The sequence below is a fragment of the Polypterus senegalus genome, chromosome 3 (assembly GCF_016835505.1).
Source record: "Polypterus senegalus isolate Bchr_013 chromosome 3, ASM1683550v1, whole genome shotgun sequence".
Classification (NCBI taxonomy): domain Eukaryota; kingdom Metazoa; phylum Chordata; class Cladistia; order Polypteriformes; family Polypteridae; genus Polypterus; species Polypterus senegalus.
In genome coordinates this window covers 11,666,914-11,689,167 of record NC_053156.1, presented here as the reverse complement: position 1 = coordinate 11,689,167, position 22,254 = coordinate 11,666,914, and the positions used below count along the sequence as shown (strand labels likewise).

The following is a 22,254-nucleotide window of genomic DNA, read 5'->3' as shown; positions in this document are numbered from 1 at the left end:
AAATGAGGGCACACTGCAGTAAAAAATGGGCAAAAATGACCTCACCCAGTGTAGGGCATTACCATGTTTTAAATCAAGCTCCATATAGCACCTTTCACAGTCAGAGCTTTACAATGCCATCTGGTGACAGATTATTGAAATAAGGGGACTCAAAAAATGCAAGCAGTGAAAGCTGAGGAGAATGTGCCTGGGCAAAGGGCAGCACATGGGAGATGCTGTGGTAAGGTGGCACAGAAAGAATGTGGTCACCAGCCAAGGGGGCACTACTGGGATACAGAGCACATCTTTGTGCAGAAATGACAAATCGATGAAGTGAACGCCATGCCCAGGTTGCCGAGGGTAGCCTATGGTATGGGCAATATGTGTACTTGTTTTATCATGTAATGTTGTGAGGAGATATCAGTGCCCCCTGCTTGGTATATTGAGGGGTTTAACTAATGTGACAAAGCTGGCACTCAGGTAGAGTGGAATAGTTGGCATATTTCTGGGATGGAGTAAGAGCAGAGGACTGACTTTATATAGCGCCTTACTGATTGGCTTATTAGGTGGCCTGCACTAGAACTTACCTGTTGCCACCAGTGGGTATTGGACTAATGACCTTGAATTTGACCATCTGTGTATGGCACCTTACCAACTCTGCCCCTGTGCCTTATAGCACCTTCCCTAGTGCGCCACATCCCACAGTCGACGGATGCTTTTAAATTAAATCTAAAAACTTATCTTTTTAGAAAGGCATTTTGTTAAATTATTTCTATAGATTATCTTGTTTGTTAATTTATTCTTATTTTGTAGCACTTTGAGATTGTTTAATATGATGCGCAATATAAATAAAATGTATCATTACTATTATTATTAGGGACTTTACAGACTGAACTTGATGCCTAAAGAGTTTATAAAGTGCCTTTCCACAGCGAGAGTGACATATCAGACTTGAATTTATGGCACCTCCATGGGTGGAAATGGCACTTGTGACTTTTTACTTACTTTATATAGCGCCTTTCCATCTGTGTGTTCCATGAATAGGACGGTAGGCATTGGTTTGTAAGGCGACCTGCTGACGGTCTTACAAGGTGTCCGTAGTGGGAACTGAACCCGTAACCCTGAATGTGACCCTCTTTATATAGCACCTTAATGACTGTGCCTTACATGTGCAGGACAATTGTCACTGGCTTGAGAGGTGACCTGCTCAGGATCACAGCTTGAGTCACAAAGTCCTGTGTTTTGTCATCCTAATATAGCGCCTTTCCTACTTGAACTTTGACAGGTGGGCTTCCCATCTTTACAGACTGAACCTGATGCCTTAGGAGTTTATAAAGCGCCTTTCCAAAGTGAGTGACATGTCAGACTTGAATGTATTGCACCTCCACTGGTGGAAATGGCACTTGTGACTTTTATTGCTTACTTTTTATAGCGCCTTTCCATTTGTATGTAACATGAGTAGGAAAGTAGGCATTGGTTTATGAGGTGACCTGCTCAGGATCACAGCTGGAGTCACTAGTGGCCCTGTGTTTTGTCATCTTTATATAGCGCCTTTCCTAGTGAACTGCATACCAAGGACTTGCACAAGTGGGCTTTACATCGTCACATACTGAACTGTATGACTTTATAAAGTGCCTTTCCATAGCGAGTGACATTTCAAACCTGATTTACAGCTATAGCGCCTCCCTGGGTGGAAACTGATCTTGTGACTTTTTGCTGAATTCCATATAGCGCCTTTCCTAGTGATCACCATTTGTTTCTTCCCTAGAGAGTCAATGCCATTGTCTTGTGTTTTAAAATGTAGGTACTTGAACACTTGGGTGGATCACACCAGCCAGCACTAGGACAGGGCAACATGAGGAGTGTAACACATATGATCCACTAGGCGGCGCCTGTTTCTTTTATTCTTATTCTTACCCATATAGAACAGTTAGTCGGGAAGCAGTGGGAACAAATTATATTGAAAGGGGGCTTAATGGTTATTGAAGTAAGAGGTGGGCACTGCTTGGCACCTGCCAGTCAGAAGTCCTCCAAAAAAACACATTAAGGCAGTCAATCACTGGACGATGTGCCCCTCCATCACAGAGCCCACTCATGGCCAATGCAGGTCCATAAATCTGAGCACATGGAGAAAAGGTGCACGGGAAGAACATACGGACACCACTCAGACAGCAGCATGGCATGAGATCTGAACCTTGGACCTCTGTGGCCTCGAAACTTCTGTCTTCATTTGACACATTGTGGCCACCTCGGTATCATCTTTCATTAGGCTAGCTGGTGATATACAGTTGGGTGGCATGTTGTGCCAGGGCGTTCTTGGCACGCTCTATGGGAGGGGCAGGTTTTCACTGGCAGCCCAGAGACATGCAGCCATACAATCCATTTCCAGTGCTTACTTACCAGCCTGCCAATTCCTTATGAGCTGAATTAACGAAACAGGCGCCACCTAGTGGGCTACATGTGTTACACTCCTCAGGCCACCTTGTCCCTGTGCTCGCTCTTGTGGCCAAAATTCCAGCCAGTCTAAAGCAAAAGGTGGCAGCACTGACACCCTGGGGAGGAAACAAATGATGCTCACGGAAAGGCGCTATATAAAATAAAGGCAGTTTCATTTCTGCCGACAGAGGAGCGACACCTGTACGTCAAGTTAGAATAGCGCTCTATAAACTTGCATCCCGTCCAGGGTGGGCTCAGCAGTATTGTGGTGCATTTAGTGCAAGGCAGGGGGCGCTGCTGCACGCCACTCTATTCACTCCACGACTAAATGTGCTCGTAAATCAGATACAGTGCCAGCTTTACCCTGATGACCACTCTGAATGCTGTTCATAGCTGTTGGTACTGTGGGCACCTAGGGGGGGTCACACAGCGTGATCGTGTCATAGTGTATTAAAGCAGGCTGAGGACGTACGAAGGCGCTATATAAAATAAAGTTTGAGTGACCGCTTCCAAAAGTCGAATCCTGTCGCCATTTTATACTAAGGCGTGAAAGGCGCTATAATTGGGTACACTGCCGGAGCGACATGGGAGGTTTCTCTTGACTCCTTGCCTTCAAAGGGTTAAATAAAAACTTCATCCGGCGACATGACGGACGCCCCCCGAGCGAGACGTCAGCCCAACTAGCAGGTAGAACAAACATCCCAGAGGGTCGCGCGCGCGTTGGGGTCGAAGGGAGTTTCAGTCGATAGTTAAAAATATCCGCGGAGACGAAGAATGCGGTACGGCGCACAATTCCCGCAGTGAAATTCGATGCCTGGGAATGGCGACGGAGTGGCACGGAGGAGCAGCAGCTGCTTTCGATTTGACGGGCGCAGCAGCTCAGCGGTGTGGACCCCCGATCGGCGCACTTGCTCACCAGATGGACTCCACATGCTGGGCTGACTTGACGCTTAGCTTCTCTGGGAAGGCTGATACTGTCGGGGGTCCCGGAACCCAAGCACTTGGAGGGGCTTCCCTGCGGCGCGCGTTCACCAGCTGGCGCCGTGCACGGAGAGTGAATGGGGGGCTTAAAGGGGGCATGAAAGGGCCAGGGGTGAGGGCGGAGACCCATGGGTCTGATTTACAGATCTCTACACGGGTGAGCTCGTCCTGTTATATAGCGCCTTTCAGGGATTAGCGTCCTCCAGAGGATTAACTCAGCAGTTTGAATGTTAAGGTGGTCTAAAACTCACTTTGTATAGCGCCTCTCAGGGGCTAACAACATTGGAAGGCACTTGACGGGAACATTTTAGTCCTTCGAGCACTTGAGAGGTCATTAAAGACCTTGTCCTGTTATACAGCGCCTTTCAGTGGTTAACAATGCATCTGACAGTACTGTGAGCACTTGTGGGGTCTCACAGGGTCACGCAGCACCTTGTCATGTTATATAGCGCCTTCCAATGGTTGCCCCCCCCTTCAATGCGTCTGACAGTACCGTGAGCACTTGGAGGGGGTCACACAGCACCTTGTCATGTTATATAGCGCCTTCCAATGGTTGTCCCCCCACTTATAATGCGTCTGACAGTACTGTGAGCACTTGGAGGGGGTCACACAGCACCTTGTCATGTTATATATCGCCTTTCAGTGGTTAACCCCCTCTCAATGTGTCTGACAGTACTGTGAGCACTTGGGGGGTTCACACAGAGTGATGCATGCTGGATTGCTGGTCTTGTTTGTTATATAGCGCCTTTCAGTGGTTAAATTCCCCCAACTGTGTCTAACAGGAAAATGTCAGGACTGTGAGCACCTGAGCCTACAAAGAGTGACGAGAACCGCTGGCCTTATAATGTTATATAGCGCCTTTCAGTTATAATGCCCAAGGTGTTTGACAGAAATATTTCAGGACTCCCAGCACTTGGGTGGTTGAGCTGCTGACATTATAATGTTATATAGCGCCTTTCAGTGATTGACACCCTTGCAAGTTACACAACAGGAATGTTTCAATACTGTGACTATTTGAGGGGTCAGACAGGGGGATTGGACTGCTGAGCGTGTCATACTTTATAGCGCCTTTCAATTGTCAACACTCAAGGGGTCTGGTGGGAATATTTGAACGCCTGGGTGTCACACAGAGTGATGCTGGAGCACTTTGAAGCCCTACGTTTTTTGTTTTATATAGCGCCTTTCAGTGATCAACGCCTTCTAAGATATTTCAGTTCTGTGAGGGCCTGCGGGTGACACAAAGTGACTGAAATGCTGACCTTGTCATGTTATATAGCGCCTTTCCTTTGACTCCTCATCATTCCAAGTGGTCCGCAGTTTCTTCAATATTCTCACCACTTGAACCCCAGCAGGTGAAGTGGCGAGTGTGCTAGTCATGTTATATAGCGCCTTTCATTTTACACAAATATTCTTATTTGTATGTTGTGAGCACTGGCGCTGTACTGACTTCCTTGAGGACACAGAGGGTGACTGAAATTGTCACTTTAAATTGCGCCTTCCTATTGTCTCCATCACCATAAAGTGCTCACCATGTGCCATAAACTTCTACACTGTGGGTCCCAGTAGGTGTGATGCTGTACTCAGGGTCACACTGGTCACCATTTTGTAGGTGTATAGTGCCTTTCAATAGGGAGCACGACCCCAAGGGTGTCACACTCTTGATTTCAGGGTCACACTAGGGCTGATGAAATGGACACATGACAATACGTCGGCCACTAGGGGGCCACACTGATGCACAATGTTGACCTAAAAGAGCCGAGGACTCAACACTGGGACTTTTTGGGGGGGTCCAAACAAACCTATAAAATATTTTTTAGGGTCACCATGGGGCAGAGGTTTAGCTGGCAGCACTGGGCACAAGGCAGGGCAGGATGCATGGTCATCTGAGGACCCACGTGTGTGTGTGTGTGTGTGTATATACTGTATACATTAAGACTGCAGAGCGCCCCCTAGTGTTTGTGTCTAGTACTGCGCCTACAGGTTCAGAAGAGGATTAAACTGCCAGCCTTGGGTCTCTCGGGTGGTACCCTGCTGTGAAACTTGCTTGATATAGAGTCTTTCCATCGTGAAGACCACCTGAAGGTGCTTTAAAATGCAGATGTGCCCACATTGCACCCACTGGTTGGAGTTTGAGATGGGCAGTCCAGTTTGGCTGCTGGCTCTGCACCTCAGTGCCACTCAGTCGATACCAGTGCACTAATGCCAGTCTGTGGTGCTACAGGTGGGCAGCATTCTCTGGTTTTAGGAAGGTCCTGTCACCCTGCCACGTGTCTGAGCGGCGAGCCCACTTCGGTTCCCAAACTTCACCTTCCCTGTCTATTTTTTGCAGTATATAGCGCCTTTTACATTTCCTTCCAACTGCCTGGAATCGCTCATTGAGGTCTTCTAAGCAAACAATCCGATGGAGGCAGAGGGTCTTTCTTCATATCCCACCATAAATAATGAGAGTCTGTTTACGAATGAAGCACAAGGAGCCGATCCAACTGGAATCTTTACTGGGATCTCTGGGATTTCAAAGCCCTGCCTTACTGGTTTGACTGAGTGCTGAAAGACCTCCTGAATGATCTGAAATGTCGGAACCACAGATGGACATGACGAGAAGCTTGAGACCCTGCCACCCCATCACTCTGCGGAAACAATTGAGGCCATCGTGGACTCCACTGAAAGGCGCTATATAGAATGGGACAACATGGGTGACAATGGATGTGAGCCCCTCGCACTACTGCAATGTAAACTCATCAAACACCTTGGGGTATACAGTGAGTTGAAAGGCGCTATATAGAATGAGTAGCATTCAAGTTTAAGATCATTCCCTGCCACTGAGCCCCCTGTGTGACCCCGAGTGCGTCTTCTTCTCCTGCCTCTGCTCACATTGAAGAAACGTTTTAACAAATACAAACCTGTAAGTAATCTGGAGGTTAAAGAGTTAAGTGAAAGGCGCTATATAGAATCACTAGTGTTTCAGGTCATTCAGCCTATTTATTTCTGTATAATTTAGAAACAAATACCATGTTGAACCATAAATAATATTGAGATGACATTACTGGCTGAAAGGCGCTATATAGACACACCAGTTATAATGAAGTCCCTGCCAATCTGACCCCGAGTGCCTCCTCTTCACCCGTCTCTGTTCATACTGGAGGAGTGTGGAAACAAATATAATGGCATTGAGACCATGTTACAGATTGTAAGGCACTATATAGACCGCTACTGCTGAAGTTCATTTCCTGCCAATGGCCTGTCGCGCCAGTCTGAATGCCTCATTTTTTTCATGTAGAAATTTAGAAGCAAACGTAATGTTAACCCCATTCATGATTATACTGTTGAATGAAAGGCGCTATATTGAAGCTCCAGTTTTAATGCTTAATCCCTGCTGCTGACCCCCTGTGTGACCCCGAGTGGGTCTTCTTCTCCTGCCTCTGCTCACATTGTGGAAACGCTTAAACAAATAAAAACCTGTAAGCAATATGGAGGTGAAAGAGTTAAGTGAAAGGCGCTATATAGAATCAGTAGTGCTTAGGTTCATTCAGCCTATTTATTTCTGTGAAATTTAGAAACAAATGCCATGCTGAACCATAAATAATATTGAGATGGCATTACAGGCTGAAAGGCGCTAAATAGAAGCACCAGTTATGTTAAGACCCTGCCAGTAATCCCAATCTGAACCCTTGTGCCTCCTCTTCACCTTCCTCTGCTCATACTGTAGAAGTGTGGAAACAAATATAATGGCATTGAGACCATGTTACAGGTTGAAAGGCGCTATATACAGCTGAAGTTCATTTCCTGCCAATGCCCTGTCAGGTGAGTCTGAATAGTAGAACTGTGGAAACAAATATAATATAAACATATAAATTACACTGATATTATGCTGTTAATTGAAAGGCGCTATATATAACCGCTACCATTGAAGTTCATTCCCTGCCAATGACCTGCTGTGCCAGTCTGAATACCCCATTTTTTTCATGTAGAAATTTAGAAGCAAACGTAATGTTAACCCCATTCATGATTATACTGTTGAATAAAAGGCGCTATATTGAAGCTCCAGTTGTAATGTTTAGTCCCTGCTGCTGACCCCCTGTGTGACCCCGAGTGGGTCTTCTTCACCTGCCTCTGCTCACATTGTGGAAACGCTTAAACAAATACAAACCTGTAAGTAATATGGAGGTGAAAGACCTGGGTTCGCTTCCTGGGTCCTCCCTGCGTGGAGTTTGCATGTTCTCCCCGTGTCTGTGTGGGTTTCCTCCGGGCGCTCCGGTTTCCTCCCACAGTCCAAAGACATGCTGGTTAGGTGGATTGGCGATTCTAAATTGGCCCTAGTGTGTGCTTGGTGTGTGGGTGTGTTTGTGTGTGTGTCCTGCGGTGGGTTGGCACCCTACCCAGGATTGGTTCCTGCCTTGTGCCCTGTGTTGGCTGGGATTGGCTCCAGCAGACCCCCGTGACCCTATTCGGATTCAGCGGGTTAGACAATGGATGGATGGATGATTATACTGTTGAATGAAAGGCGCTATATTGAAGCTCCAGTTTTAATGTTTAGTTCCTGCTGCTGACCCCCTGTGTGACCCCGAGTGGGTCTTCTTCACCTGCCGCTGCTCACATTGTAGAAACGCTTAAACAAATGCAAACCCTTGGTAGATTGAAAGGTGCTATACAGAGTCACCTTCTTGACTCTCCTCTCCCACAAGGGTCCACACAGTCACACTGGTCACAGCGACGTGTTGAGTCACCAAGAGGACACCCGTTTCTTGACTGTTAAATAAATTAAAACAACAAACAAACAGTTAAACACTAGGTGGCACTGCAGCACCTTTGAAGCTGACAGGAGCGCCAGTCCGAGTGCCAATAAGAGATGGCTCTTTGGGCGGTTCCAGGTGAATTTTGATATGGGCATCACCAAGTGGCATCCTTGGTGGGGGCATAGGGGGGTATCAGCACCTGATCTTCTGATCCCCTCATCCTTCATATGATGTCTGCAATCCAGCCCTTCAATAGCCCACCACCCTCCCTCCCCACCTTCTATTATAATACCTGATATGCATGGATAACTCTAAGGGGGCACAGCCCCAGACAGAATAATCCAACAGGGACCCCAAACACTATGTAATGCCTTTAACAGTGTGTGGCTAAGCCCCTAATAAGTATTAAAAGTGTCAAAGAAGAAGGGTCACTACCCCCAATGTAACATTAAAACCAAGCCCTCAAGTGGTCGACATTTTCCAAATGGCCATTTTCTTAATTGAAAGGCGCTATATAGACTCACCAGCTGTCTTGTTTACTCCCCAGTTGTCTTTTTCACCTGCTACTGCCAATATGGTAGAACTTTGAAAGCAAGTGAAGTGTAAACTCGCAGATCGCATCGAGAATCTGTCGTTGGCTGAAAGGCGCTATATACAGTCACCACTGATTCCTGTAAGTCTTTCTTTGCCGTGTCTCTATTAGAAATAAAGATAGCATAATGTCATCAATGCCACTGAGGCTATATGGGTGATTGAAAGGCGCTTTATAAAATTGACATACCGTACCAGTGACCCCCGTCAAATGTGACCCCCTTACCTTTTGTCACATTATAGGAACATTGAAGCCAGTGTGACATTAGCCCATATGTAACATTGAGAGTGTGTTGACAGCTGAAAGGCACTATATAGAGTCAGCAGTGTTGGGGGGGGCGTCTCCACTACTGGGACACGGTTGAGCCAAACCACCTGCTCAGGTGAAGCAAAAACCCAATCATATAAACCCATAAGTGTCTTTAAGGTTCACCTGTGGATTGAAAGGCACTATATAGATGACCAGTGGTCAGGTCCGTCCAGCCTTTGCCAGGGACCACCTAGATGACATAAAGTGGTCTCCTTTTCCCTGGTAATTCTCATTTTACAGAAATAACTGGAATGTAAAGCCACAAAGTTTCTGAAAGGCGCTATATAAACACGCCAGTCCCCATCACAGACTCCCTGTGTGACCCTGCCAGTCACATGCATGACCCTTAATCCGGTTCAAGGTAGAAGTATCAAGGCACTGCTTGCATGCTTGTTAAAAGGCGCTATATAAAGTGAACTCTTTGTCACTTTGACCCCTCTGGTCCTCGGTGTTAGTCTTCGAGTTTTGTCCCCTCAGCAGTGTGGGAAAGTGACAGGCCGGTCTTTTCTTTTGTGTTGGCGTCAAGTTGAAGCCACGGTGAGGCGTATCTCGGTGGGCGGGCCGTAAACGAACCATTCCTATGGTGGTCCGGGCTATCTTTAGAGTAAGCCCACTGCCTGTAGGTGACTGAAAACCCACTTCCTTTCTGTCTGTTGTGCTGCCACCGAACTGAGGGCAGGTTGGCCATTGCGGTCGCAGCACCTGGTTCATATAGTGCCTTACACATTGGACCCCTCTACTAACATTACTGACTGTCCTGGGAGGTATCGCCCCCTTCTGGTGGGACTGACAAGGTAATGCTTTACCAGGATACATGGCTCACCTTTTCTAGATGTCACCAAGACAAGAGGCCAGCGTGACTAGTGTACAGGACTGGTCAAAGTGTGCCACTCAGTCCAGTGTAGAGTGTTCACCCACCTTGGGATTTCCCACAGATTCTGGCCAACACTTCATCAGGGGAGCAAAGCCTGTCCCCAATGTCCAGGCCAGCAGGAAAATCTCCAGTCTGACCGAGGTATAGCAAGTCGACATAGGCATCACCGGGCATCAGGAGGCGCTGGGCACCATCTCAGTGGAGAATGGACATTGGTGTCTCATCACCACCATGATGTTGTCATATGTGAACTTCAGTGTGCCATGTAAGTGACATTAGGGGGCAGGTGGCCCGAAGAACACAGCAGCTTGAGTTAAGGACCGAGTCAGTTCCTATCGAGAACAGCAGGTGGCAGCAAAGCCCAGATAAAGGAGCCCTCATAAGGAGCTGCTGAAGATGTGACCTCACGGGACATGAGCTTGGTGGCTTGCTGGTGCCCCCTTGTCACTTTTGCCTTTACACACTCATCACTTCTCGGGTTGCTCAGGGTTACCACTTTATTTTGTTGACTTTACCCAGGACCACCTTGCTCCATGCCATATACTCAACCCACCCTGCTGCTGATTCCTCTGTCTTGTCTCCTTATGTTCTGCCACCTTCCCTTATGGAATCGCACCCTAAAACTGGCTCTTCTTAAATCGGGGTCTCCTTTCCAATGCCAGGACCACCACACGGCCCCAAGTATTCTGTTTCTTGCACTTCAGCCCAGTACTGACTGGGACCTGTTGGATCAAACTGGCAGCACCCAAACGTGACAGGGTAAGGGCCCCTCTAGTCATGTCAGAAAGGCATTGCAGCCACCCCCAAATCCCACCCCAAAGGCTTAGGCCCGGACAGGGACTTGGAGGGTATCGAGTCTCAGTGGACCTGCTGAAGACCCCCCTGCAAAGGTGGTGATGGGCATGGGGCTTGCTGGTGAACCCTCACAGTCTAGTTGTCCTGTAATGGACTGGCGCCCCCTTCAGGCCTTGTTGCTGCCTTTCTTCCAGTACCACCCAAAGACAGCTCAGGCCTGTGAACCTCAGGGGGTCCTCCAGGAGTTAAATGGCCAAAGGCCTCTGCCAAGCGTGCCAAGTTGTCTGCCAAGGCTCAGAGGTTATTTAGTTTTGGGCACCTGAGGGTGGCAGTGCCCCATCCTGTTGACCTCTGACACACACGCTGGGGTGTCTTAGAGTGGAATGTGCATAGGTGGGGGAGCCCTATGTGCCCCGCAGGGTCTTGTTCATCAATTATCATGAATGTGAGAGGGACCACCGAATGAGTGACATGGCAGCAGTCCACTGGGCATGATAAAGTCCTTTTAAAGTTGGGTGACATCCCCATTGTCACTGACCATGGCCATCAGAACCCTGGCATGAGTGGCTGAGGTGACATGCCTAATGCCATACTAGAGAAACTGCTGTGCCACCTGCTGCTAGAGAGAGGGACCCTCAGCCTCTCAAAGGCGTCACATGGACCACTGGAGACCATGAAGGGTCACAGCAGTCCACCATCTGGGTGGACAGGCAAGTCTGGTCAGCTCTGCTTGGGCCCTGAGACCCTCACTAGGCGACAGTCACATGATGGAACATGCAGTGACATTGTGGGGAGTGACATGAAGTGACATGATGTCTGATGAAGTGAGGTGGGGTAAAGTGACTTGAAGTTTTGTGATGTATTCTGAGGTGACCTGAAGTGACGCAAAGAAAATTAACACTAAATGAGGTGACATAACGTGACGTGACATAATGTGATCAATGAAGTGGCTTGATGTGAGGTGACATGAAGACAAGTGCTATGAAGTGAAGTGACATCGTGGGATTTGAAATAAAGTGAAGAGAGGTGACATGATGTGACGTGATGTCAGCTGAGGTGAAGGGGAGGAAAGTGACTTGAAGTTTAGAGATTTGAGGTGACAGGAAGTGATATGAAGTGACATTAAGTAAAGTAACGTAACATGAAGTGACATGATGCGAATTAACATGAAGTGAGGTGACATGAAATGACATGACATAACAATGTGATATGATGTTTGGTCACGTTTTCAGGCCAGATGAAAGGTGACAGGACGTGAGGCGAAGTGACATGAAATCTGCTGATGACATGTGACGTGAGATTGTGGGACGTGAACTAAAGGGACACAATGTCCTATGACGTCAGCTGAAGTGGCAGAAGGTTAAGTGGCATAATATGAAGTGACATGAAGTCATCTGAAATGATGGCCAGTGAGGTGACATGAAGGACAGCGATGCCATATAAAGTTTAGTCATGTGATCTGAGGTGACATAAAGTCATGTGATATGAAGTGAAGTCAAGGGAGGTGACAGGAGTGACATGATGTGATGTGAAATGATGGGACGCCATCTGAGGTGTAGTGACGCGATTTAAAGTCATGTGATAGGACGAGAAGTCAAAGCATGGCAGGTGACAAGTGACATGAAGTCAAGTGAAATGACAGGAGGTGACATGACATGACATGAAATGATGTGAAGTGACAAAATGTAATGTGGTGACAGGATGTGAAGTGGACTCATGAAACTTGGACTTTAGTGACGTGATGAGGTGACAAGAAGTGAAGCGACGTGTTATGAGGTGACCTGACTGACCACGATGATGAAGTGCAGCAAATGTGATTTGATGTAGGATCAAGTGGCACGATGTGAGGTGACACGACTTGATATGCATGCTCCAGTTGAAGCGGGTGGCAAGTTTCACATTGAGGGTCATTTTCAAGAATGTCACTGCGTTCACATCATCGTAAAAGGCGCTATATAATACACTCACTCCAAACTCAGGTGCACAGCAGTGCTTTAACTGATGTGTCCTCCTGTAGGTGGCGCTCTGACGCACCCCCAGGGCTCAGACCCCTTGTGTCGGCGCAGTAGAGTGGCATTGCCCCCAGCTGGCATTGTCCCCTTCACTAACCCTCTCGTCTGCCCTTCCATTGACAGCTGTCTGAGGTGGCCGTGGAGGACTCAGAACTGACCGAGACGTCGTCCAGTATGGAGAGTGGCCAGGATTCGGAGCACTGGGACCTGTCGCAAGTTCTCCTCAATTCCTCCGGGGGCTTCACCAGAGTGGAGGGGCTCATGCTACCCCAGGAAGGTAGGATGCCCAAATCGGGTGACATCTGAATGTAGCAAGTGACTGTGCCCTCTGGACGGCTGCGATGAGTGCCTCTATTTATTTTACACCCTGCTCTCAGTCGTACTTGTTGTACAGCTCATATTCTGGAGCCTTCTTACAGTGAAAGGCGCTATATGACTTTGTGCCCGAACCTTGGGTGTCATCTGTGTGGCTCTGCCATGTTCTACCTGTTTGCGTCTTAAGTTTCCTCAAGCTGTCCAAAGAGCTGCTGTCAGAGTGGCAGGTGACTGAGAATCACCCCATGGGCCACGTTGGGCTCTGCTCTTGCCCCTCCATTTGCCCACTCAGGCTTCACTTTTTTTGAACTCCTGGAAAAAGTCATGGAGGCTAGCATGCCAACTTAGTGAGCTGAAAGCTGCCCAACAGCTGAAGAGTGCCAGCCAGCAGATCTCCAGAGCACCACCAGCACACCAGTAGTTCATTAGTGCCCCCCAGCACCAGGTGGCAGGGAGCTCAATGCCCTGATGATGAGCACAGCTTCTGCATTGTCCTGCCACCAGGGTGTGCCAGTCAGCTCAAAGCCTGGTATCTCTGCTAGGCGTGGGGGCTCCCTCCTATTGCCTTACAGGGTCACTTATTTCTCCTGAAATGCCTAGCATGCTCATCAAGGGTAGAAATGGGCCTGGCCTCTGAGCAGATTGGCATCTGTGGTGCCACTGCCCGCTGATAGACCCTGCAAAGTCTACTGGCGCCCCCTGGTGTCTGTCTGAATTAATGAAAAGACAAACTGAGAGTTGTGGTTGTCGAGCTGAAAGCCCACCAGTATGGAGGGTGTTTTTATAGTGGGCACTTTCTGGGGGCATTGGGTGGGCTGGGCTGCCCCTCTTTCACAGTTGGCCTTGTTTTGGTCGGCAGGCCAGTGATGAGTGCCTTGTTGTTTTCCAGCACTCGTTGTTCTTGGCACAGTTTCTCACCTCCAGCTGGTGGCCGCTCAAGTGAGTCCAGTGACTCACCACGTCACATGCCCAGGACAGAGTGTGTGTGTGTGTGTGTGTGTGTGTGTGTGGATGGCCGCGACTCAGTTTCTGATTAGTCGGCCAGGCTAAACTGCTCGAATAAAGCCTTCTGTGCCCGGGGTGCCCTTCATTCAGCTGTGCCCATGTTTTGCTCATATGACTGTTGTGGTGCCAACTATACCCATGAGGTATCAACAGCAGCAGCCAGCTCTGGTTCACAGTGTGTCCATAGTGTGGCTGTGCCCATTACACTACAGATGGCCATTCTGGTCACTTGGGCACAACAATGATAAAGAAATGTGTGTAGGCATGAGGTAGGCATGGCTGGTCCCTACAGAGCAAACATGGCGTCACAAATATTGTACCTCATTGAAACCAGCTGATATTTGTAGGAACCAGGGGCTTAAGCTATGGCATCATGCCCATCATGCCCACATCTGTCTTTGTAATCCGAGCAAACAGAACGGGCCTGGTTCTCTGCTCTGCCCCGTCAGCTGGTCTTGTTTGTTTAAACAAAGCATGTGGCTTGAAAGGCGCTATAAAATAAAGTTTCTGGAATCACTGGAGCCCAGCTGGGCAAGTCGGAGACATAAAATCAGGGGGGGCGTCACCTCGGCGGTCTCTTAGGTGACTGACCTGGCGTTCGGTGCATGACGGGTGTTTACTATGGAAAGGCGCTATACAGTACGCAACAAAGAGCTCTTGAGCCCGCGCTGTACAGCCATTCTCAGGTTGGGCTGCGGAGTTTCACTCGCATTCCTGTGCTAAACAACAGGGATGGGGGGGGACACAAATAACTGAAATAAATGACAAAGACCGAACTTCATTTCATATAGCGCCTTTCACAGCTCTGACCTGCTGGCTCTCCTTTTAAATGAAAACTGGGGTTCAGCTCTGGGACTATAAGGTGTTCCCTCTGGAAAAGGAGCTATATAACGTGACCGCCAGTCAGTCGGCATCTCACTCTCCAGGCTGGGAGCAATGCAAGAACTGGCACTACGGGTAGAACAGGAACCAACCCTGGACGGGGTGCCAGTCGTTCTACAGAAGAAACACAAATGCATTTACACACTCATTTACACTCTCACTCCCACAAACATGCATTTACACATTCACACACACGCGCACGCGCGCTCCGCTCTGAGTTAATGAGATCAAAGCGTGGCAGTGAACCAGGACGACGCACGTAAACTCAATGCAGACAATTAGGAACTTAAACCCGGGTGCGTGCAGATGCGCGGGAGCCCTTTGGAGTTTATATGGAGTCTCCTTGGAATAACAAAGACAAGTGACCGGGTGATCTGATGACAGAAGTGAGCTTCTACTTCATGAACAGAACGCGTTTCCGTGCCTACCGTGTCTATGTCGTTCGATTCTCGTTTGTTCCACTAGAGGGTGATGTCTGCCTTTACCTAGTATGCAGTATAAGGCCGAACGGGGGCTGGTCTGAGATGCAGATCCTCATTGCTGAGCCAATCATCTGTGCCGAATGTCGCAGAGGCTCCCCCCATTGAACAGAGGAGCACCACAGGCTGTCTTAGGTTGTGTGTAGTTAGCGCGCCCAGCCCTGCCAGTAAATACACAAACAAACAGCCACGACAGATAAACACCCCCCGTTCTGGTTTCATGGCGTTCCTTGGATTCATTTTGTTTACTCGCCGCTGCTCTTCCTCCTGCTCAGCAGTTCCTAGTATTCCTTATGTTTTTTTCTTTCCTTGGTTTGTCTTCACTTCCTTTCCATCATTTCCAGACTAAGTCTAGTTGCTCTACCTGTGCCCACACCTGTGCCCGTCAATTCTGATTCCTACCTGAACCCAAACTGTCGCTAGTGTGACGTGTCCCCTTAAAAAAAACTCAAATGGAATCTCGATACAAGTGAACGGGGTGGGGGGGCTTAGGGTCTTTAGATTTACATTCCTTTAAATTCCTCTAGAAATCAATGAAGTAACTCACAGTGACATGGACAGGCAGCTGTGAAAGGCACTATATAATATACAGTAAATAGACAAGAATGGTGATATGTGATAGACAGATCAATGTAGAAGAGAGAGTGGAACAGAAGGAAAGAGCGGGCTGATAAGAAAGACACATAAAAGTAGATGGATAAAGCGAAAGGCACTATATGAGATAAGGAGGGAATGAAGAAAATAGCAGAATAAAAAAATGAAAAGATAGATTGAAAAGGAGCTACATGAAAGAGAGACAGACAGGCAGATAACAAATACAGCATAAAATAGAGTGATACAATGTCTGTGAAAGGCACTATATAGATAGATAGATAGATAGATAGATAGATGTGAAAGGCACTATATAATAGATAGATAGATAGATAGATAGATATGAAAGGCACTATATGATAGATAGATAGATAGATAGATAGATAGATAGATAGATAGATAGATAGATGTGAAAGGCACTATATGATAGATAGATAGATAGATAGATAGATAGATAGATAGATAGATAGATAGATAAATAGATAGAAAGGCACTATATGATAGATAGATAGATAGATAGATAGATAGATAGAAAGGTGCCACATAATAACAGAATGATGTGAAAGGCGCTATATACCAGATCACTCTATAGATGGAGGTTCTTTATTACTCCAGCAGCATCTTAGATCTCCTTGCCTCCCGCTGGCTCTGTTACCTCGAGGGTCTTGGCATGACATGACATGTACATCAGACCCTCAGCTCTTTCGGATGCAGATCCCTGACTGTTAGAAACTCAAGCCACTTGGCACATTGGCAGGATCATTGGCCCTTTGAGGTGGGCACCTCCATACTCCATACATGTACAGTACATGTGGCCTTAGCCTGCTTGGGGGGCATCAGTCCCAGACTCACAAGGCTGCCCACTCAGCCCCTTCACCCATTTCTGCTCAATTGGTGCTCAAGACTTTATCACACTTTTTGGGGCAGTGTTCAGTATAGAAAGGCACTATATAAAGCACAAAGACCCCATCTCTGACTCATTGCACGTTACGTACCCCAAGTGGTGTTCTCGTTGCACAGACTTGATAACTGTGAAGCTCCTTGGGATGGCACTATATGAATCATCTCCTTCACACAAAGGAAAAATTCATTTTACAAGTTCGAACTTGCTGGGCACAATTATGAGGAGGCATCTTCTGCCTGTGAGGACAATTCCAATTGGCATCACATACAGTACAATCCATGGTGGTGTAGTTACTTTATCTTAACAGCAGGCAGCATAGTCAGCAAGAACATGAACACTTTAGTCTAGCATTGACTGCCATGTGTGCCATGGGTCAGTACGCTTGGCACAAAGACGTCATTGTGTACCATCGTATGCTTGTGCTCATGCATGGTAGTTCTATCACGTCTCTAGCTGCTGTTGCAGAATTTCAGAACTAGGTGGCACCCTTTTAGTGCTCCACATGAACAGAGCTCATTTATAAATCAACTGGCATTTGATTGGGCAGCACCATCTGCCGTGACATCTGGAAGTTGCTCTCCAAAAGGAATGTTCTAGCAATTTTTTCAGAAGGTCATTATCTTGTGAATCTGAATCTGTTCATCCTCCAGTAGACTTCCCAGTGGGCACTGTGTCTTGAGGACCCCCGGCCATGTAGAGTCTCTCGTCTCATAACAAGCCACACCCCCTTTGTAGCAGGCATCACATTTGGTTGCCAGGCAACATTAACCTGACCTTCCATTAATTAACAACATGGTGGTGTGTTGGCTGCTCTGGGCCTCCTGTCTTGTGTTCGTGTTCCCCCGTACCCTTTAGTTTGATGCCAACACCTCTGTGCCCTCAACTAGTCTGTCTTCACCCTAATGCCTAAAACCCAGCTGGCAGAGACCTTTTCTGTGTCATATATGAAGAAGACTGGCACTCAACATATACTTTGACTGTGGCCACCCATTTCTGAGTTAGTAATAGTGGGGCACACCGGCTGGCATGACAATGACCCAAAGGGGCAACTGATGCCAAGCCTGTCTGTAGCATTTAGAAGGTGGCAGTCCTGGCACAAATTTGAACGGTTAGCATTTAAAATTAATTTTTTTTAGCATTTTGGTCACCACCTCATGCCAACATTAAAGAAAATGGTGGAAAATGAGAGCAGTGCTGTGAAAAAGTATTTGCCTCCACCCTGATACCCTCCATTTTTGCACTTTGTCTCTCTAAAGGGCACCTGAGCCAGCAGCCTCTTCACCCTCCTCCTGGCCAATGTCAGTGACCCTGAGCTCAAGGTGCTGACCCAGTTGGCATCTCCCACAAGCGTGTTGTGCCATGTGAAGTTGTGCCTAGTTGTTTGGGGTGCACACTTTCTGAGGACCCCTTGGGCGATGCTGCACTCTGCTTCATGGGGTCTTCATCTCTGTCATGGGCTCTGATCTGGGAGGGCTATGTTTGCTGTCGTCTTCCTTCAAGATGTCACTTTGCTTTGCTTTTCCCCAATTTTGATGTGTTCCACTGCTACAATGAGAATTTCTGTTGTGGTTGACCACAGTGGCACAACTGAACATGGCAGACCCTCCAGGGCTCACCTTCCAGGTTGGCAGTCATCATCAGGACCTCATTTTTGTTGTCTGCCATGATGGAATCCACCCATTGGTCACACAGCTTGGAATCTCCAGAGACCCAATGCCAGGGAATGAGGGCACACTGCCACCTGCCCCTCTAGTGAGTAACCACAAGATGCCTATGGTGCCTTCCTGGAGTGGCCATGACAGAGCTGCTCCCATTAAGCTTTACATGCACAGCATGGCAACTATGGGGTGTGGGCAAGTTGGAGGGTGGCACAATACACATCATCTTTGATCCCAGACCTGGCATCATTGGGGTCCAAAATGGCCCCCTCCTCACAAAGGAGCCCCCAGCAGCCCTTCTGGGTCTCCAAACCAATCAGTTGTGACCTTCTAGCCCACCAGAACCCCCTGAGCATGTTGTGGATCTGGAACAGGGAAGTGTCTTGGATTTAGGGGTCTCAAAGGCGCTATATAAAATAAACCCTTCTTGGACTGAAGATAAGTGAAATGGGGTGGTCTTTTGAATCCATGCCACTTGTGTCTTGCTCTCTGGTTTGTCCCCTTGGGCACACACTTCTGGTTTCAGATCGGGCTTTTTGGCAGCCAGAATTCCAGTGCCCCATTTCGGCAGGTTCCTTTATGCTGCCCTGGTGGTCTGGAATGATCTGTGTAAATTTTATCATTTACAAGGCACAGTCGTGCCAATGTTCTCTGTATCATTGCAAATTCAGTGCATATTCTGTGCCCACCTTGTGCCTGCTGATGCCAGCTTTCATGTTGAACTGGATTAGGTGGATAAAGACAGGTGGGTGAAGTTACTCACCAAATATTGTGGGCACAAGACCTGGCATGGGCACCTTTAGTGGCAGAGCGCCCACCTGAGGTGATTTACATGTTGTTTTTGATGTGGGCACAGGCAGGGGCATCGGTCATTCTCAAAGCAATAGGACTGGCAGAAGGTTCAAGGGACATCTTACCAGTGGTGCCATCTGGACCACCTGCTACTTTAATTACCTGCTGCCAGGAGCTACCAGAGGGCAGTTTGACGGTGTGGCCCTGGCATGTGACCCTTTAACCCTTTAGTGTCCTGCTTGGTGAACCCTGAGGGATCATCACCGCTGCACCCCTCAACTCCACTGGCCCCCCATGTGACACTGAGACATCGATGGCACAAAGCAGCTGACTTACACGAAGATAACGGACACCAACATAAAATCAACACAGGACCGCAAGGCCCTGGCATCAGGAGTGACACCAAAACGGCAAGTCAGAAGGTGGTGACGCAAAAAGAGAGTGCAAAAGAAGTGAGGGGAAGAACAAGAAGAGTGACATACGTGTGACAGGAGGTGGACAGCAGTGACAAAGGTTACACAAGAGTGAAAAAAGAACAGGGGTAGAGTGTGAAGACAGGGCAAAGCAACAGAGAGTGAGGAGTAAGAGGAGTGAAGCATGAGGTGGGAAGAGAGACTGAGGGGACTGGAATAACTGGAGTGACAATAGGAGAGAAGAAAACGCGAGTGAAAACATAGGGGATAATGAGTGAGAGAAGTGAAACACAAATCAGTTAGGAGTGAGGTGGCAGAGAAGCTGAAGTGAGTTAAGAACACGAGGAGTGTGAGAATAAAGGAGTAGAAATGGAGATTGTATTAGGAGTGAGGAGCAGAGGGACTGGAGTGAGAGAAGAACAGAAAAAGAGTGCGTGGGGAGTGTAAAGAAATAGAGGGTGAGAAGTAAGAGGAGTGAACTATGATGTAGAGGGCAGTGAAAGGGCCTGAGGAGAGAGGGGCCGATGAACACTTTAAGAGTGAGGGGACAGAGTGACTAGAGTGAGATATAAACTGAGGAGAGTGAGAAGAAAGTGTAAAGAATAGAGTGACCAGAAAGAGGAGTGCAGAGGGCAGCGAAAATGATAAGAGTGGTAAGTGTGGAGGGAGTGAGATAGCGGGGTAACTGGAGTGAGATTAGACCATTGCGGGGAGTGCTTTGTGTGAGTAAGAGGAGGGTAGAAGGAGCATAAACAGAGATCTGGGGAAAGGGAGAGGAGAGTGACAGAGACGTCAGAGATTAGAGGAACAAACCGAGGGTGACGGGCAAGAGCAGTGAATAATGAGCAGAGACAATGGCGGTGTAACAGCGCAGAGTAACTGGAGTGAGCTGAGAGTGTAAAGAAATAGAGGGTGAGGTGGTCCTGAGGAGAGCGAGTGTGTGAATGGAGGGGGACAGTGGAGGACAGTGACAAAAGGAGTGAGGGGGCAGTCGAGGGGTGAGAAGACAGGTGGGCAGGGAAGGGATAATTCAAATAGAGTGAGCAGGAGTGCACATGAGAAGGGAGGGTACCTAGGGGGCACTGCCAAGCCCATGGCTGACGCCCAGTGACTGCTGGCCTCGGTGATTCGAGGTGTCACTTTAGACTCGTGACGATGACACTTCACTTGTCCTTCCACTGTGGTGGTACCCGCGTCGTCTGCCCGCCTCTCACTCTGGCTCACCATAATGAGCGGTCCGCGCCACCCAGTGTCCCCACGCGTCTCTCATTTGTGACCGCATCACAAGGCTCGGCCTAACCGCAGCGGGCGCCTCGTCCGCGAGTTTTGGCCGCTTGGCACCCGCCTCTCCCCGCCCGCTGCGTTCCTTTGGCTTCACAAAACCAGAAACAGCGAGTGACAAATAAAAATGTTTTATGGCTGGCTTGGAAGAAAAAGAAAAAAGGAACAGGAAAATAAGCTGGGGCTGCTTCTCGGTGGTCCTTTGTGGCATCTCACCCAGATGTTACCCATCTGCATCAACAGACTCCACATCAAGTGTAAATGAGCAAGGCGCTATATAAATGATAATTAGCTTTCAAGTAGGAAGCTAAAGTCTCTGATGAATCTGTGTGATGCTGGATGCCAATCACATATAGTGCCTTTCACAGGACCCATAAGGAAACCATTCAGAGCCACACACGCTGACAAAGAGAGGCCATTGGCATATCAGGGTGATGTGCTGGCAGCCTGGCACATGTTGCACAAAGTCAAGCATCAAACTGTCAGAACGGTGGAGCCTTCAGTGGCACAGCATGCCTTTAGTGAGCCACAGCAGGGAGCCTGACAGGTCACCACAGTGTGGGAACAGCTGACAAGATCATAACAAAGAGGACAGACATCATCTAATGCCAGTAATCTGTCACAGGGAGTGACAGGGACACTTGCCATTGCTGTGACTGATCTGTCTGGATTCAGTTCTTACCTCAGAGTAAACAAGGACTCATTTCCCACCCAGTATGTAAATGACAGGACGATCTTCTGTCACCAAAGTGTTTCAAAAGTGCCCCCTAGAGTGTGGTGTTGGGGGGGTGTGGAGTGTATTTGCTCACAAGTGCTGTGTGGCTTAACATGAAGTAGCCATTGAAGTGACAGGTGATGGTGGAGGAGGGATGAATGACTAAGTTAGCACCGCCCACTGTCTTAGAACCGCCCACTCCCTGGCAGTCATGCTCCGAGTGACATCATCACGCCCCCTCCTCTCATACACTTCGCTTGTCAGGATCAGTGATTGGGTCATGGCGTTTCAGGCGCCCCTAAACTCACACATGAGGGGGTGTGTCCACATGAAGGGATATGTGTGTTCTAATTGGTTGGGAAGTAGATACGCTTCCCCCAATAATAACCTGTGACCTTATGTTGTGTTTCCATGTCATCTGATCATTTTATTCATTTAAATGGGCAAGGAAACAGAATGAAGGAAGAGGGGGTCTTTGCTGCCCCCTGTAGAGTTGCTGAGGAATAGC

At 48.1% G+C, this 22,254-nt stretch overlaps 1 protein-coding gene across 2 annotated transcripts in view; it reads left to right on the top strand.

Moving 5' to 3' along the window:
• arhgef25b (Rho guanine nucleotide exchange factor (GEF) 25b) overlaps nucleotides 1-22,254 on the top strand; it is a 61,633-nt gene that overhangs the window by 537 nt on the left and 38,842 nt on the right. For both annotated transcript variants that reach the window (XM_039746607.1, XM_039746606.1), the window contains exon 2: nucleotides 12,835-12,988. In XM_039746607.1, coding sequence (XP_039602541.1) covers nucleotides 12,835-12,988 — 154 coding nt within the window. The remainder of the gene's footprint in view (nucleotides 1-12,834; nucleotides 12,989-22,254) is intronic.